At 32.7% G+C, this 16265-nt stretch overlaps 1 protein-coding gene across 5 annotated transcripts in view; it reads right to left on the bottom strand.

The window, feature by feature from the left end:
- LOC130614038 (kinesin-like protein KIF15) overlaps window positions 1-16265 on the bottom strand; it is a 111790-nt gene that overhangs the window by 430 nt on the left and 95095 nt on the right. For 3 of the 5 annotated variants that reach the window (XM_057435433.1, XM_057435432.1, XM_057435434.1), the window contains exons 27-34: window positions 12361-12459; window positions 9332-9379; window positions 8842-9131; window positions 7365-7452; window positions 7190-7227; window positions 6943-7014; window positions 403-496; window positions 74-205 (exon numbers count right to left, since the gene is read on the bottom strand). In XM_057435433.1, the coding sequence (XP_057291416.1) occupies window positions 74-205; window positions 403-496; window positions 6943-7014; window positions 7190-7227; window positions 7365-7452; window positions 8842-9131; window positions 9332-9379; window positions 12361-12459 (861 nt within the window). Of the gene's footprint in view, window positions 1-73; window positions 206-402; window positions 6773-6942; window positions 7015-7189; window positions 7228-7364; window positions 7453-8841; window positions 9132-9331; window positions 9380-11212; window positions 11913-12360; window positions 12460-16265 lie in introns of those variants that run through there. The other 2 variants (XM_057435435.1, XM_057435436.1) reach the window with 2 other exon arrangements.

Consider the following 16265-nt stretch of genomic DNA (forward strand, 5'->3'; position numbering starts at 1 on the left):
CAGCGAGTTAAGTTAAGGTTTATTCGCTGGCAGAAGTTTTTTCTCAAATAAGAATGCATAAAAAATCACATACTTCTCTGAGAGCTAAATTTTCTTTCTTGATCGACATTAAATGCTCAATACGCTGGTTATGGTTGTGATGACCGAAATGTTTGGATTTCTCCAGTTCTAACGATTCCTTATCTTTCAGTAACTGAGTAATTTGCTAAAGTGAATAAAAAGTCAAGAGTAAGTTCTTATTTTACTAACACAATGCCCGCAAAAGCGGAGAACACCCTTACAATTAAGGAATTTGGAAAAAAAATTAAATATGCTGTAACTGACTCGTTAAAAGATGGTAATTAAAAAATACAATCTTCCATGCATCTTGTAGGCGAAAGTTAAGGTGCGGCAAACAAATACCTGTTCAAATCTTGTTTTTTCTTCCACTACAACAGCCAACTTTGATTGTAAGTTAGTTTTCTCTTCAAAGTATTTTTCCTCCAGCTCTTTTGTTCTGTAAGAAAAAGTCAATTTTAGCTTCATTCCTCAAACTACAACCGGAATAAGTTTCATTAAAATCACGTATCCATGGCAACTTTGCAATACGTCATTTTTCTGGAAGGAGGCTTATAAGTGTTTATCTTTGAGATTTCGATAATAGACAATTAAGAAATAACATTGATGAGTGTTGTCATAAAAAGGGACTAGGATTTAGTTAGCGAAGGGCCGATACAGTAATACATTAAGTAGTTAGCTACAACTTAAGCTGCAAATGATTAATCCTTTGTAGCGTAAGCTGTAACTTTAAGGGTCAGGAGGCATCTATAAAGTATGTACAGAAGAAGGGGAACACAGGAGGAGAAGAAAGAAGGCCGTGAAGGTACGAGAATACGCATGCTCAACAAGCGGTACAACTTCGTCACATTGTTTTTTTAACTATTACTGCGATATTTTCCTCTTTTCATCGAGAAGCGGCTAGAAAAAGAAAAATGTTCCGTATTAGAATTTTTAAGATAACCAAAATTGCTATTTTTTACCATCCATGTCCCCAGGGTTATGTCAAAGCCGCTAGCGCTTACTTGATCGCTAAACAAGACGCTGGTACAGGCTGCTTTTCATAACCAGTATATTGGTTACTATAAATAATTATTGAGTTGTCTCGCTGTTACAATTTCTGCGGCTAGTAAAAGCAACTTGATCGAGTCCTCGTTTTTCACATGGCTAAGAAGATGTCTTTTGGTTGCTTATGTTTTTTAACGCTTGTATTTAGTTTTATTCCAAACCAATTTATTATGTGTTCACCCTGAAACTATATTTTATAGTGATGAAATATTTAAGAAGCATTATTTAGCGATATAACGTGGTAACGTGTGATTAGATAAAGCTGATTTGTTGGGGTATACCAATAGAAGACAACTTAGGCCCCATTTAGCTGGCTAGCTTTCATATTTTACAAGTCTAGCACCTCTTTGGGAAAAAGTTAAGTCTTAGATTGTAGCATCTAGCTAGTTATTATATATTAAATAAGGAAACAAAACCGAAGCTATCTTAGATAGCTAGCTAAGTATAAAATATATTTTAAACGTCTTATATATGTTGGCTGAATATTTTTTATAAGCAACCCAGTTGATAAGACTAGGTTTAAAACTGAGTGAAAAATTAAGCATCTTGCTTAGCAACCTTCAGTCCTTATATCTACACTACGATCTCCTCCCTTCTCTCAGCTATCAACTTTCCAAGTTGAACTATGGCGATAGTTTTCCCAGAAGCAATATATACTGCGTTTAAACAGCAATATTTAGCATGACAAATTCACTACTGATGAACATGATCTGAAAGGTTAAGGTCTGGTTCACATTTCCCGAATTCTGCTGGTAAAATAATTATAGATTATAAAAACAACCACGTGTGAAACTTGTGGTCAAGTTAGGCCTCCCCAATCTAATGTCTTACCCAAGAGGTTAGAGAGTAATCTACTTATTACTTAAACGTGTTATATAGCTAGTTACATAAACTTTTTCTTTGGTTCGTACTTTTTGAGGATCTTTAACAAAATATGTCCTGTGGATAATTTCATTTCAGCTGTAAATCATTTTTGTGTTGTTTTTAGAACTAAGTTTCGGTTTAAAAAATTTTAAATTTAAAAATTTGGTTTAAAAATTTTGCAAAGTGTGATGTGTCTGCTAGCTAGCTATACAACTGAAATCTGCGAAAATAACATCTTTCATAAAAATATTTACTGTTGGCTCACAGCTTTTTTTGTCAATCTTCTTGAACATTTCTCATAGTCAGGAATCCTCTTGTGTTTCAATGTTTTTGTAACAAAATCCGCCATCTTTATAGTAAATCGTTGCATATACAATGACGCGTGATTAAATTATCTAAGTTGGATGTAAACCAATTGCATAACAGAACGTTTTTCGCCGCCGGCCTCAATGTCAAAAGGGCAAAAGTCCCTGGGGACGAGGTTGATTTTTGTACACAATCAATCTCATTTGAAAGAGAACAAAAAATGAAGCCTATTGTGCATGCGCTTTCTTATATCGATTGCAGAAAAGTTCGTTATTTGTTTCGTGAACATTTCGCCGAAATTAACCGAAGTCGAGGAGATATTGGAAATGTTTTTCAAAAATCGGAGATTTACCCATTTATCCATTACGAACAGAATACCAATCCTTTATAGATATAGGTTTACTTTAGTAATAACCTTTGAGTGAAGGACGATCGCTAGCGAAAGTTTAAAGTCAAAATTAAACTATTGATTTTCAGTGTTGATAAAGTGTCCGTTTAAATTGTGCTCGGTGTATTATCCCACATTTTTTTAACGCAAAAATGGCGGTCTTTGAAAACTGTTTGCTTTTCATTTATAAGTTAAGTAATATCAAAACAGCTTTAGCTACCTACTATCTTATTTCCATTCGAAATGATTGGATTGCAATGGGCAGCGTTTATTTTTAAATGAGTCATAACTTTTTTTGTCACAACTATCAGTTTTGACTTGCTAGTACTTGAACCACATTCAAGTGATTGTAAGCTCTGAACACAACTGTATTTACATAAGAAGACTAAAATATACACTGCCAATTAATTACCAAAAATTTCACAACACACTTTATACGAATTGAATATGGCAGGTAGAAATGAAAATATTGACTATCCGGAAGTTACTTAGGTAATATCAAAATACGCCATACATAGCTATTGAATTTTTTAATTTTTTGGACTCAAGTATTGTCCTAAAAGATCCATTTTTGATCAGTGATAAGTTAATCGAGCTACACAAACATGCTATACTGACACATAAACAGTTATAAATGGACATTGAATTGGATTGAAATATTGAATGGTGAACGATGTGACACCCGGAAAGTTAGGAAGTTCAAAAAGTCGAGTTGGGTTAAAAAAAAAAAGAAATGTGGAAGAATTTAGTAAATTTTTAAAAGGAATTCTGTTGTTAAAATTTTAACAATACGAGTATACCCAGAAAATGTTGTTCTTATAAAAATGTTATTAGTACTGCATCAAAGCTTGATATCACTTTTCTGATCCAGAACCATGGATATTTTTGGCTTAGCTTGGTGTTTTCTTCACATGTTCAGCCTGAATTTTGAGCATTCTTTATTTATTTTGCAGTACGTACATTACAAATATTTGCAATGCAATATCTAAGTATATACACGTTTCGAACAATTGATTCTGTGAGATTTTTGCCTTAGGGATATTTTTGAGTGTGCGTGTTTTTTAGAATAAAATATCGGTAAAATTTCAGCCTGTTCCATGTTCTTATTTTGGTCTTATTTTCCAGCCGTTCTCAGCCTAATTGTCTTTAAGTTATAAGTATACTTTGCATGGGAAAGTAAGGGGATTTTCATGTCAGTCAGGCGAAATAAAAATTAACTGGATACTACAAACTACAAATTTTGTGATACTTTAGCAAGATCTCCAAAAATGAGTTACTGGTTTGATAATATGTGGCATACATAATATTTACATAGGCTTAGCATTGGAATGTACCAAAAAAACAACTAACTTTTGTAGTTTACATAGGCTTGTTTCATGACTGTTTGTTTTATGTGCAAAGATGTGACTGCATTTTCGCAGATGAAACAGTATGAGGAGTGTACTCACTTTCATGACCAAAATCAGTTGAGAATGGAAGTTATGTCAGTATGAATAAAATTATGTTCTTGTGATTTTAACTGCAGTACAATGCCTACTTAAAATTATATTTATTTTACTTTTGCTGATATCATAAATGCACCATCGCAAATGTGTATTTACACTACCTGCTGGTTGGTATTTATAACATTTACAACATTAAGAGCATTTTAGTGGATACCATCTATACTAAACAAGAAAAGTTTTCATCTATTCATTTACTACAAAGATAATCCCATTGTACTTGTCTTCTTCTAGAAGGAATTGACAAACTTCATGAAGCAATCAACTTTCACATGAAGCTATAAAAATAAACATTAGTAGTTTACATGTTTTGTTAACATATTCTGTGTTTTCTGAATATGTTCACACCCCAGTTTTCCGGATATGTTTGTATCCATTTTTTAACCTGTAATTCGAGGTAGAATCTTTATAATTTTCCCACGTGTTTGTGTTTAATGGATAATGGGCTGTATTCCTTTGTCCGAGCAAAGGCAATAGGGCCAAGCACCTCTTTCTTAAACAAGATTATAATTAACATTGTTGATAATATTGAAGAAACTAGACTTACATCTGTTAGTTGTATAAATACAGTTTTCAGTTCATTCATTGCTGCTAGATGCATTTTTTGAACTTGGTTGCAAAATCCTTACAATGTAAACCACAAATAATCACACAAACCTTGTAGCCGTAATTTAGCGGAGGTGGTAGCGCATTCGACTTGTAATCATAAGGTTTCAGGTTCGAGTACCCACTCCAGCGCACTTTAAATGCAGTGTTGTCACCCCATTTGGTGCCATCTACTGACCACTAACCGGCTTGTGTGGCAGGCAAGCAAGTTAGAGCAATGCTATACGTACCTCTGGCAGTAATGTAACATAGTTACAGTCGAAGGGGAGGAAGAGGCAACAGTTAGGATGTAATCCCCAAGGACGTCAAAACTTCCCGTTACTTACTTACTTATTTTTTCTTTGAAATTTCTTTTAAAGTATAGTTCAAAACTCAAGCCTTTTATCTCAAAGCAAACTAGAATTTAATCGAAAGTGTGAAAGCTAAGGATTGTTTTTGCATTATAAACCACATAAATGAACATATAGCATTATTTCCTTTTGTAAAATTATATAATTTTAGGTTCTTGCTATTAAAAAAGTTACACATTTCATCTTTTAAGAGAGATCGTGTGGATGTCATTTAGAAACAGTTATCAGAAAAGAGTAAACCACATAATATCACATTAAGCCTCATAAATAAGGTTCAGTGATTTTCGGTTCCTTGTTTTCTATGCATATTGTAAGTATCAAGTTAAAATAAGATTGTTGATAGAAGTAATTGCAATTCTATTGTTCCCCCTTATAAAATACCGTGGAAATTTAATTCATTAAAATCCACATAAAGCCATGTAAAATACATCACACGAAACTATGGACCTAATGATGGACACAACATTATCAAGTTTTCTACGTATATTGTTTTTTTTATCAGCTATGTGATTTTATTTAGCGGACATTTACTTTAAGTAGTTGTTCTTTGCTAGTTGTGTCTTTACCTTTTTGTGAAAAATCAGCATATTTCAGAAGTTGAATAATTAACTATGTTATTACTATAGCTTTGTATATTTTTGTTCATTTTTGCATTGTTAGTTTTATTCTTTGTTTTTTATGATAGCTAAAAAGATTTGTTGGTCCACAACAACAGGTCAATTTAGGACTACCTAGCTCTGCTTAGCTAAGACAAAGCGTAATGATATATTTGTCAGTATTTTTGAGCTTTTTTAGTACGGCTCTCATATATTTACACTGTATACGGTAGAATCCTTTAGTTATTCTACTTATGACTTGATATAAAATGCTTTTTATTGACATTTTCACATTCTTCTTTTCGGGCCTTAAATTTTAAATTCAGGACAACTTTCTTTGATGTAATTTGACGAACAACTAGAACAGTCGTTTTAACGAGTCTAAATTATGCAAACACGTGCACTTAGCCCTCATACACCCTCTACGGGGAGAAAAACAAAACAAACAAAAAAGCATATTCAAAAAAAAAATGTTTTCAAAAATTTGTTAAAAACTGATAACCCTGCACATCACAGCTAATACGGAAAGTCGTATGGTAAGAAATTATCTAATAAGTAGCAACAACCAGTAGTATTATTTCATGTTTGTTTTGCTACGTCCTTTGTTTTATTATCAACTTCCCTACATTAGAAAACAATCGCAAACTTTTATTTTTTCCCCAGCGTGCGACGCCAGGTCTCCCGGCTAGCATGATCTCATTGTATGCACAAGACGACTTATATCAATCAGCTAAAATACTTTTAACAGAAAAAATGTTCTTTGAAAAGATATATGTAGTCATAAAAATAACCATTTCTTGGTGTCAATATTTAGCTTCTTTCGTTTTCTTCTTTTTCCCATGAAATACAAATACTATTTCATTATTATAAGCAGCTGATGACCGAAATATTTTATACGTTAGCATGCGAACTGGGAAAATTGATAGTTGATCGATAGGTGATCATAGCCTTCTAAAGTATTCCTAATGTCACTTAATCCTTTTAAGTTTCCGACGTTTTGTCATTTGGCGAGTGAAAAATGTTTCTTTACATAAACAAATACTAAATGTTTCCACCCTAAAAAGAAGTCAAATTGTCATGACGTAAATACTAGAACAAATACATCATTGACCCAACATCAGTTACATCAGCTATGACTCTTGTTTACCCTTAATCACTTCTCAAAAACTGGTCAATAGACCAGTTTTTAAAAAACATTGTATTGTAATGAAATTTGAAAGATATACTTCTCTAGTTCTTCTAGGTTAGCTTCCAAATCGTCTTGGACGTTACAAAGATTCATCTCAAGTGCAGCAAGTCTGGAAACAAAATAGCAATTCCAAAAATAACAACAGTAACGACAACAACAATAATGATAACAACCCCTACAACAACGCCAAAAACAACAACAACAAAAACATGAACAAAAAAAACAACAACAACAAGACAAGGCAACAAGATCCCTGCAATCAAAACAACGAAAAAAGCACTTACTGTTGCCGAGATTCTAATGTTGCGTTCTCAGCTAGTTGCTAGTGGAAAAAATGGCTGATGTTAGATACAGCTAAGTTCCTATTTACATTTATTATTTGCTACCTAAAATATTAACAAAATACCATGCAAATCAAATGCATTATATCAAATACATGTAGCTAACATAACGGCTTACTTTTTTTTCTGTTACTTCTTTTAATGCTACTTCAGACCGCTCTTTTGCTTTCTTGTATGTTGCAACTTCCTTTTGTAAGACTGCTTCCCTAAATAACAATTTACATTTTAAGATATTTTTTCTTAACGATAGGCAATATCGCTTCATATTGGCCCGTCGCTGAGAGCGCTAAACCAATCAGAATGCCTGAAAACCCGTATTGCCCGCTTGCAAAATCCAGACGGTGAACAATAACATGTTGACCAGGTAAACAGTAATTTAGCGCTGTGTTTTGTAGCCGTTTAAACATTTTTTATTAGTTTATATACATTATTTGCTAGAACGTAAACATACTTTGTACATATCCACCCTTTCACTGACTGCGTATTTGTACCAGGTTTCTAAATGGAGACACCCGCACTAATACTTTTAACTTATTTATGTGTTATTGAAATTATAAGAAATTAAAGGGGCTACAAAACGGCTGTTGGTTTTCGACTTTAATGACTTACACAAAAGTCGAGCAAATGGCGGTGGAAAAGTTTATGATCACTGAGGACAAAAATAACATCTGAAATCATCTTTAATATCGAGCATTTAAATATAAATGAAAATGAAAGAAAAGTTCCCTATATATATTGTATATCTACAATAATTTATTCGATATAAACTTTTTGAAGTAGCTACCGAACTGTATCCTTCGAAATTTTGCACATAAAGCCAGTCGAAGCAACAACAATGTCTGTAAAACCTTTTTATAGGTTTTAATTACCTTAGCACTTTTGATAAATACAGCTCCTCGTGTTACCTCTGTTCCCTCGTCCAAACAAACTTTCGATTTAATGATATTTAATATATTTTACAGACCGTAGGTTATTTTACCGTCAAAAACAACACTGAATTTTTTTTTTCAGAAAATGAAAATAAAAAAATCGCAAATTCATCATAAAAAATTAGTTATTTATAAACAGGTTGTCTAGACGTCTATGTGGTTCTAAAGTGTTTTACAGGCTATTCTTCGCAATGTGCGAGGATTGAGCTTATTGAACCGTTTCTTAGCCCCTTTAAAGGCGACTCGTCATATAAATTTCGACCCCCTGGACTACTACTAAAAAGGATCAATTTTTTTCTGGATTTTTGGAAACTTTCTTCATTTGCAAGCCCCTTGCAGCAGATTTCCTCAAACCATTTAAATAGAAGCGATAACTGATGTCCTGCTGATAAGTTGTAGACAAATATTTATTGCTTTTTGTACAATATAGAATTTGAAATTCTCTAACTCTAACAAAGGGAAACAATTGATTGTTTAGGAGTAAGATGATTGAACTAGCTGAATAGATGTGCATATTTTACATGGCTAAAATATGCACATCTATTCAGCTAGTAATAAAGATTAATTTGCATTTTCACTAACCAATCCTGCCGACCATAGCATGTTAACCAATAGAAGTGCGTAGCATTTATGCTGAAACAAAATAATTGATACACAAAGCATTACCTTTCCAACCACTCTTTACGTTCACTTTCTATATCCTCAAGTTCCAATTCCAACATTTCGACTCGACCCTCCAGCATTTCTTTACCTGACTCGATTATCTCAAATTCACTGCAGCGACGTTTCATTTCTTCCAAATTTGTTTTGTCATTTAATTTAGATGATTCCCAATGTTCGGACAGGCGAGCTAATTCCACCAGTTGTGCTTTCGCCTCCATATGTTTTTCCTGTCCAACGAAGACTGAAGAAGTATTGATGTTTCCCTCAGTAAGCTTGTCTTCAAGGCCAGTGATCTGAAGAGTTTTTAAAAACGTAACCATAGTTGGAGTCTTTCTAACCAATTCTATATCTAACTCTTCTTTGAAAATTTTTTTACATAATTTCTTAAAATTTCAAAAAGTTGCAATAACCATAAAGAAAAGAGCAGGTAAAAAGCATGGTAGTAGATTATTACAAGAACATTTAAAAAATGATTAGTTGAGAAGCAACTTACCGTGCTGATCTTTTGAGCTAACGTCACTTTTAGTTCGAGGTGTTCACTCTATAAAATACACGTCAGATACATTTTATGGATCACAGTTATTTCAAACAACACTTTTTATGTCTTATTTCAACGTTCTTAAAAATAAATATAGATTGAGGATAAGCTATTTGTTTTTGAAAGAATTTAAATTTTGAACTCCAATATTACGACGATATTTTACAAGAAAGTGAAAAAAATAAAGCAAAATTGACAAAATAAAATAGTTAACAAAATACTTAAATCCAACAAATAAAAATTAATGAATTTTCATATTCATAACACATTATGATGGAGTGAATAGTCTGAAACAGAAGGCTTGCATAAGTAATGTGGCAAAAAAACATGGACTTGATTTTAGAGAAAGTTGGAAATTGTGAATGGGTTTTAAATTGAGGAGAAAAACGCAGTTGAGAAGGTTTGAGGAATAGTGGGGAGAATTAGAGGTATAAAGCGAAATTTTAGTCGGGAGTTACAACTTTTATCTGCAGAAAGTATGAAATTGATAAATGTACACTACTTTCTGTCTGGATGTTTTTTATACCAAATTTTTCCCGTTATAAAGGTTATTCAGTCATTAAAATTTCTGAACTTTTGCCATATCAATTTACACGTTTCTTCTTTCAAAATTTAGAACGATTGACCAAAGGTTGAATTTTTTACAAAGCAAAAGTATTACTCCTACATTTTTAAAATTTCTGTTTTTTTTTTTGAGACTGAACGGACACACTGTAAACATGCAGACTCTGATAATCAACAAAAAATGTTATATTTCGTAAACGTGTATGTTGTTTAGCCACTGTGGATGGAGACGGTTGATATGTAACCAAACTTCTGAAACACGACAGGTCAAGCTACCACCTTGAAAAACAACTATTTAATAGTGTTCGTAGCACCATTTACAAAGCATATCCTTCAATTATCCACTTCCTTGAATTTTGAAGTACTCATCTCCACCGATTTTGGCAAAGTAATTTAAAAATATTGCCGCTTTAAGAACTGCATAATTAGCTAGGCGAGAATTAATATAATTAATGAATTAAGTTAAAGGTGAAGAGTTCATGATAAATTGGACTTGTAGTTATCACACTCTGCAAAATCTTTTCCGTGCATTTTCCTGAACAAATTCGTCAGGGAAATATTTTATTCCCTGAAATTCCATAACCTTCATTGTTAAATATATAATTTATAACTGACTTTCCAGACGCCAACAGAACTAAAACTTTTTTTCGTTATTAACACAATAATTACAGTTATATAGATAAAGATTCATCGTGGCACATCTTTCAGTAGGCAATGAATACGTAGATATGCCATAAATTTTCATCATGTACATGCCATCTGGATAGGTGTATGCCGTTATGCCGTGGACCAAATCCTGTTATCATTGCGCAAAGTAACACTGTTTCAATTTAAGATTGTAGTTTGCATTAAAAAGCAAATATTTTGATGCATTGATTATCAAATTATTCAAATTATGTACACATATATCTGTTATAGTTTAGCAAACATAATTTGCACATCATTACACCAGTAACATACTCCCAAAAGTATACCACACTAATTACAGGTACTGAAAGGTAAGCATTTGGTTAATCAAGTTTATGGTTTCAGATGTGATGCACGAATGCATAAAAAATCCTCCATCGTAGAGCCATAGAAATCACAAATACCTTAAAAACGCTTTGGATTTTACAACTCGGTAGACCTCACTGATATAAACATGTATGAAAAAAGTTATTATTAAGCTTGGTTTACTTTAGTCACCTAATATATTGCTTGCTTACACTGCAGAGGTAATTTTCCTCTACCGATCTTCCACCTTTTTATTCCGTGAATAACCGCACTGGAATATCGCTTATGCGACTTGTGTGAGCCAGGCTTTTATTATATTCTGTTCACATTATAAAATTATAGCTTACAACATGTCAAAATTAAACAACATGTCAAGAATAAACAAAATATTGTCTTAAATGGTTCTAAAAGTAACTTTACTGTGTGACGTCATTATATAAAAATGAACTTACAAGACCTCAAACATAATTATAATATAGACAAATATACAAGTCGAATAAATATAACTTTTAAAAACATGCACTGTTACTGCACAATGCAAGAAAAGGACATTGTTTTTTACTTAAAAATAAGAATAAGATTTAAGTTGTTGTTTAATTTAAACTATAAAATTTCCTTTTTTAAACAGAGAAAAAGAAAAAAAGAGCCTTTTTTCGTTATTTGAGACGTTTTTTTGGAAGTTGAAAAATACGTAACTTGTTAATGCTCGATGCTATATACATGACTGGTCGTATTCAGCTACAAAAATATATCTTATATATGAATGTTAAATTAACAGGTGACATGCACCATCTCTAATTGTCTCGTATAGAATGTACTTTCTCCAACAGTCGCAAAATACACGAGAACAAGGTTTGGTTAAAACACCAAAATTATGATCATATCCCATAAAAATCAAGTCGCGGTCTGGTATTCAATCAAAAGCAAGTTTGATGAATCTAATGCACAGCTAGCTCTTTCGGAAACACAGTCACACATTCTAAAAGAAAACAAATTTGAGAAATTCTTTACGCTAGCACCTAAAATCTTGGATTTAACATTTGACAAATTCTATGGATTTCTTTTCTGCTGAATTTATGAATGAGTAGAACATTTGTCAGGATCTCCGTCAGGATGAAAAGCGAAACAAAAGATTTTATTCAAATTGTAAATTGTGTTGTGAAGAACTAACCTCGTTAATCAATTTTTAGGTACAGAGGGAAGCTACGTAAAGCATAGCTAGCACTGAAAAGTACTCTCTGCCTAACTTACATTTAACCATGTCTATCTGAAAAGTCAATTCCTTTTTTTCGTATTGTCAAAAAGTAAAACGGCTTTTCTCAACGAACCATATTATTCCAATTTTTATCATGAATTACATTATTATTACAATAAGAGTAGTAAAGATATGGATATACGGTGAAGATAAAAAACAAATGTACGTATACTTGCAGAACTTGCAGCTGCTGTCTCTCTTCTTGAAGTGTCAGAGTTACTTCTCTGCACTGATCTTGAAGTATTTGTATTTCATCTTGCAATGTTATCACCTAAAAACAAAATGCTTGATTTGTGAAACACTGCTTATGCACTGCTCTCTAATAGAGAACCCAAAAAACTGCAGAACGGGATTTAACTTATTGCTTATTTTTTTGCCTTTTTCATGTTAACGCTAGCCCTGGTGTTATTTTTCAAGCGTACACAGCCACTCTCACTAGACAAACAACCAAGAGCCCTATGTTGCAAGAATTAACATTAAAGACATGTAGAAAGGGTAGATGGTGTATAACATAAGTTTCTGCAAAAATAAAAGTGCGCGAAATCCATCAACGTCTCGTTTTGATGCCCATTACTAACCACTGCTTGATGTCAGTTCTAAATTTTCTGATAACATTTAAAACTAATTTTTGGGAGAAATTTTAAAACAATTAAGTAGGACTAGCTGTATGCCCGTGGAAGAATCCACCGTCAAGGATACCAAAATGTTAAGGTGACAAACTAAGAACACAAACAGAATTCTGAACAATCTGCATTAAAACTGCTAAAAGAAAATGTTTAAAATTGTAAAAAAAATGACACAGTGGAAAAAAATAAATAAAATACTTTCATGCTGAAAACTACAACAAATTGTTGTTCTGCATATTGCATTGTGTCAACCGGTTTTAAACAATGTAAGACTTCAAGTCTGACACAATTTACTGATCAGTTCATTCTGTTCTAATTGCATATGGACCCAGCAACAAAAGTTATTGAGGAATGTCCGAAACCAACAGTTACAGCACGTCAAGTGTAAATCAACACAAACGAGCGCTTTTAATAAGTGGATCTTCCTCACAAACGTTTACACGAAAAAAACAGTTTGCAACACTAAGTTCTAAATGTAAAAACTTAATTATTTGGGTGTACTGCAAATGATTCTCCTAACATAAGTTTGCAAAAACTGTCAAAACAAAGGTTCAACAATTGTCTTAATATACTGCATGGTCTGGTCCCGCAAGAGTTTACCCGAAATGGGCAAAAGCAATAAATTTTACCAAAATTCGTTTCAGTATATTGTAAGCGGTAGAAATGTTTACTCTGATCCATCCAGCAAAAACAACACAGCACTTTGAGTTTTAAACATCCACCATCTGCATTATTCCATATTTATAACCTCTGAAATAATTGTTCTTAGAATATAACCAGGGACATCAAAAAAATAAATTTTTATTTTAGTTTTTTAGCCCAAATGTCGAACAAAACCGAACAACGGCAGTATAAATGTAACACGGAAAAGCTAAATCTGATAAACCTACTTGCACTAAAAACGCACGCGAAAAGTCAAGAAAAAAATTCGCCAAATACTTTAAAAAACTATTTCACCTAAAACCCATAAAATTTCACTGAACATGTTTTCCAACATATTTGATTTTGTCATACAAAAAAATTAAGACCTTTCCCGAATTTCCCAATTATGCCAAATTTAATTAAAGAGGTCAATACTAAAAACAATTCTTATTCCTAAGTTTTTTAGTAAAAGGTAGAACAAATTACCTAATTTCGTTAATATGTCTGTTCATTAAGTGCCCCAATACACCTTTCCCGAATTTATATTTTGTAAAATATTGCGTGCATGAAAACGAGGCAAATCTTGGTAAACATTATTCGCGTTCATATAAACATGGTGGAAGACAATACTATGAGAGATATTTTGCTTAAAAAAATTGAGGAAAATATAGCTTTAGTCTTGATGAAACTCACGAAAAAGTGTGAGGGAAAACATGAAGGGAATGCCACCGTTCACGATAAAAGAAATTGAAATGCATCGACAAAATAGTGGTAAACAACGTGGTAATTATTAAGACTTTGGAGCGTGGCAGAAAGTTTAGGGATGAACTATACATATCTGCTGATAGCATTTTCACATCAACAACTACATTTGCTCCAAGTAAAAACGGAATTTTTAAAGACTTAGTTATGGTCAGCCCTGTAAAAAGTAATGCTGACAAAAAGGTATCCATCTAACGTTATATGATCCTAGAATTAATGATAGTTTGTGTAACATAAATCCAAGAATATTAAAACTGCAAGAAGATATGCTTATGGTTGACAAACGGGTTGGTTTTACTCATTGTATTAACAGTACACTAAAAAGAAAAAATAATATTAAACATGCGAACTTTCTTGACGGATCTACATTGTCACACCAACTACTGCCATTAGAACATAACATCAAGGTTGTTACTAATATTAATATATTAAATACTTCAAATAAATCAAAACATAACGAAACACAACCATTTGAGTTTATTGATGTATTAATCCCAAAAGATTGGGGTAAATTAAATCAACATTACACACGCCTAGCTGTTCAGTAAAGTCGTTTGTAGTATCATCAATTAGTTTTTCTTTTAACATTGAATTCCTCAGTTTTGATAGTTTCTAATTCATCAGGAGTGAAAAAACCAGATTGTTCTTCAGTGATCTCAGCAGAATCAGATGAAGAACTTTCATATGTGCTTTCAGAATCTGTTTCGACTACTACTGGAAGGGCTCTTTCTTCGGAATTTTCCTTTCTTGTGTTGTCTTTGTTTGAACGTAAATATATTTGGCACAGAGCCATTGATTAATGTTTTCCGTTCACAACCAAAACCTAATTTTACACAGTGTACTTCAAAGTGGACTTCGCATACTTTTGTGTTTTTGTTTACTGTGAACACATCACACTTCCCCTTTTACGATATCTTGAAATGATACTTACCCATTGATTTCTCAAACTTGGATCCGATGGAAATGAAAACATTCCAATGCCTGTTTAACTCTGGGTTTATTAAGAGTAAAACTTTTGCATAACAGTACGCAACAAAAGTTACCAGGTCGAGAGGTCGATATACCTGGATAGATTAAATTATGATAAATTTCTTGCTGGCTTTTCAGCAATCGATAATTTAAATTCGGAAAAGGTGTATTGCGAACTAAAAGTTACGGTCAAACCCTTCATATAGCCGAGCTTTCTAAGAATGGCCTCGTTTTCAAAATAATTATTTTCTTCAAATCTAAATAAAATCCAATCTTATATTGCTCTAAAAACTTCAGTTTAGTCACGATAATTTGATATTCTATCTGAATATCCTTATTTGAAGAGCATAGAACCATTATAAAATTTTGGATGACGTCATAATTATTATAATTTAGGAAATAACAACACATAAAATAGAAATTTACAAAATTCAATTACTTCAGTATTGCATTCTACCCTATTTCGGAAGGTAGAACAGTTAGTTAGTAAATTCTAAATAAAAAAAATCAGTTATTTCGGCATTTTGATTTGATTTGATCGTCTTTACCTATAAAATCTGATACTCATATGTATGCCTACAAGGTTTTTTGTTTTGCGGATATGCAGAATTAATAAACATAACAGGAAACGGCATATGTTAAAAAATGCGGTTCAATTTCCTTTAATGATTTTAGTGTCGTCACAACAGCTCCCAATAATTGTGTTTTAGAAATTAAGGAGAGTTTAATGATTTATAGGAAGAAATCCGAATTTAATAAGAACATCACGTCATTTCCTTTTTTTTTGATAAATGTGGTCACTTCCATTAGTGTGTACTAGAATATTAGATATAAAATATTGTGTTACTGATGATTGCCGCAGTTACGGCCGAAAGCTCTAATAAGAAATAATTACCAATGACTTGGATTTTTCATCGACCGCCTGAAGGCGGTCACTCCCGGAGGCCCTGGGTGCGTAGTCTTTCTTGCAAAAAAATTCTGCGTTCGTAGCTGTGGTGCCATGTTGAATGTAAAGGTCGCGGAATGATGGAGATACAGCTGAAAACAGTTGAAGATTTGCTGGCTTCGCCATCATATG

Source organism: Hydractinia symbiolongicarpus, chromosome 11 (assembly GCF_029227915.1).
Source record: "Hydractinia symbiolongicarpus strain clone_291-10 chromosome 11, HSymV2.1, whole genome shotgun sequence".
In the NCBI taxonomy this organism is placed as follows: Eukaryota; Metazoa; Cnidaria; class Hydrozoa; order Anthoathecata; family Hydractiniidae; genus Hydractinia; species Hydractinia symbiolongicarpus.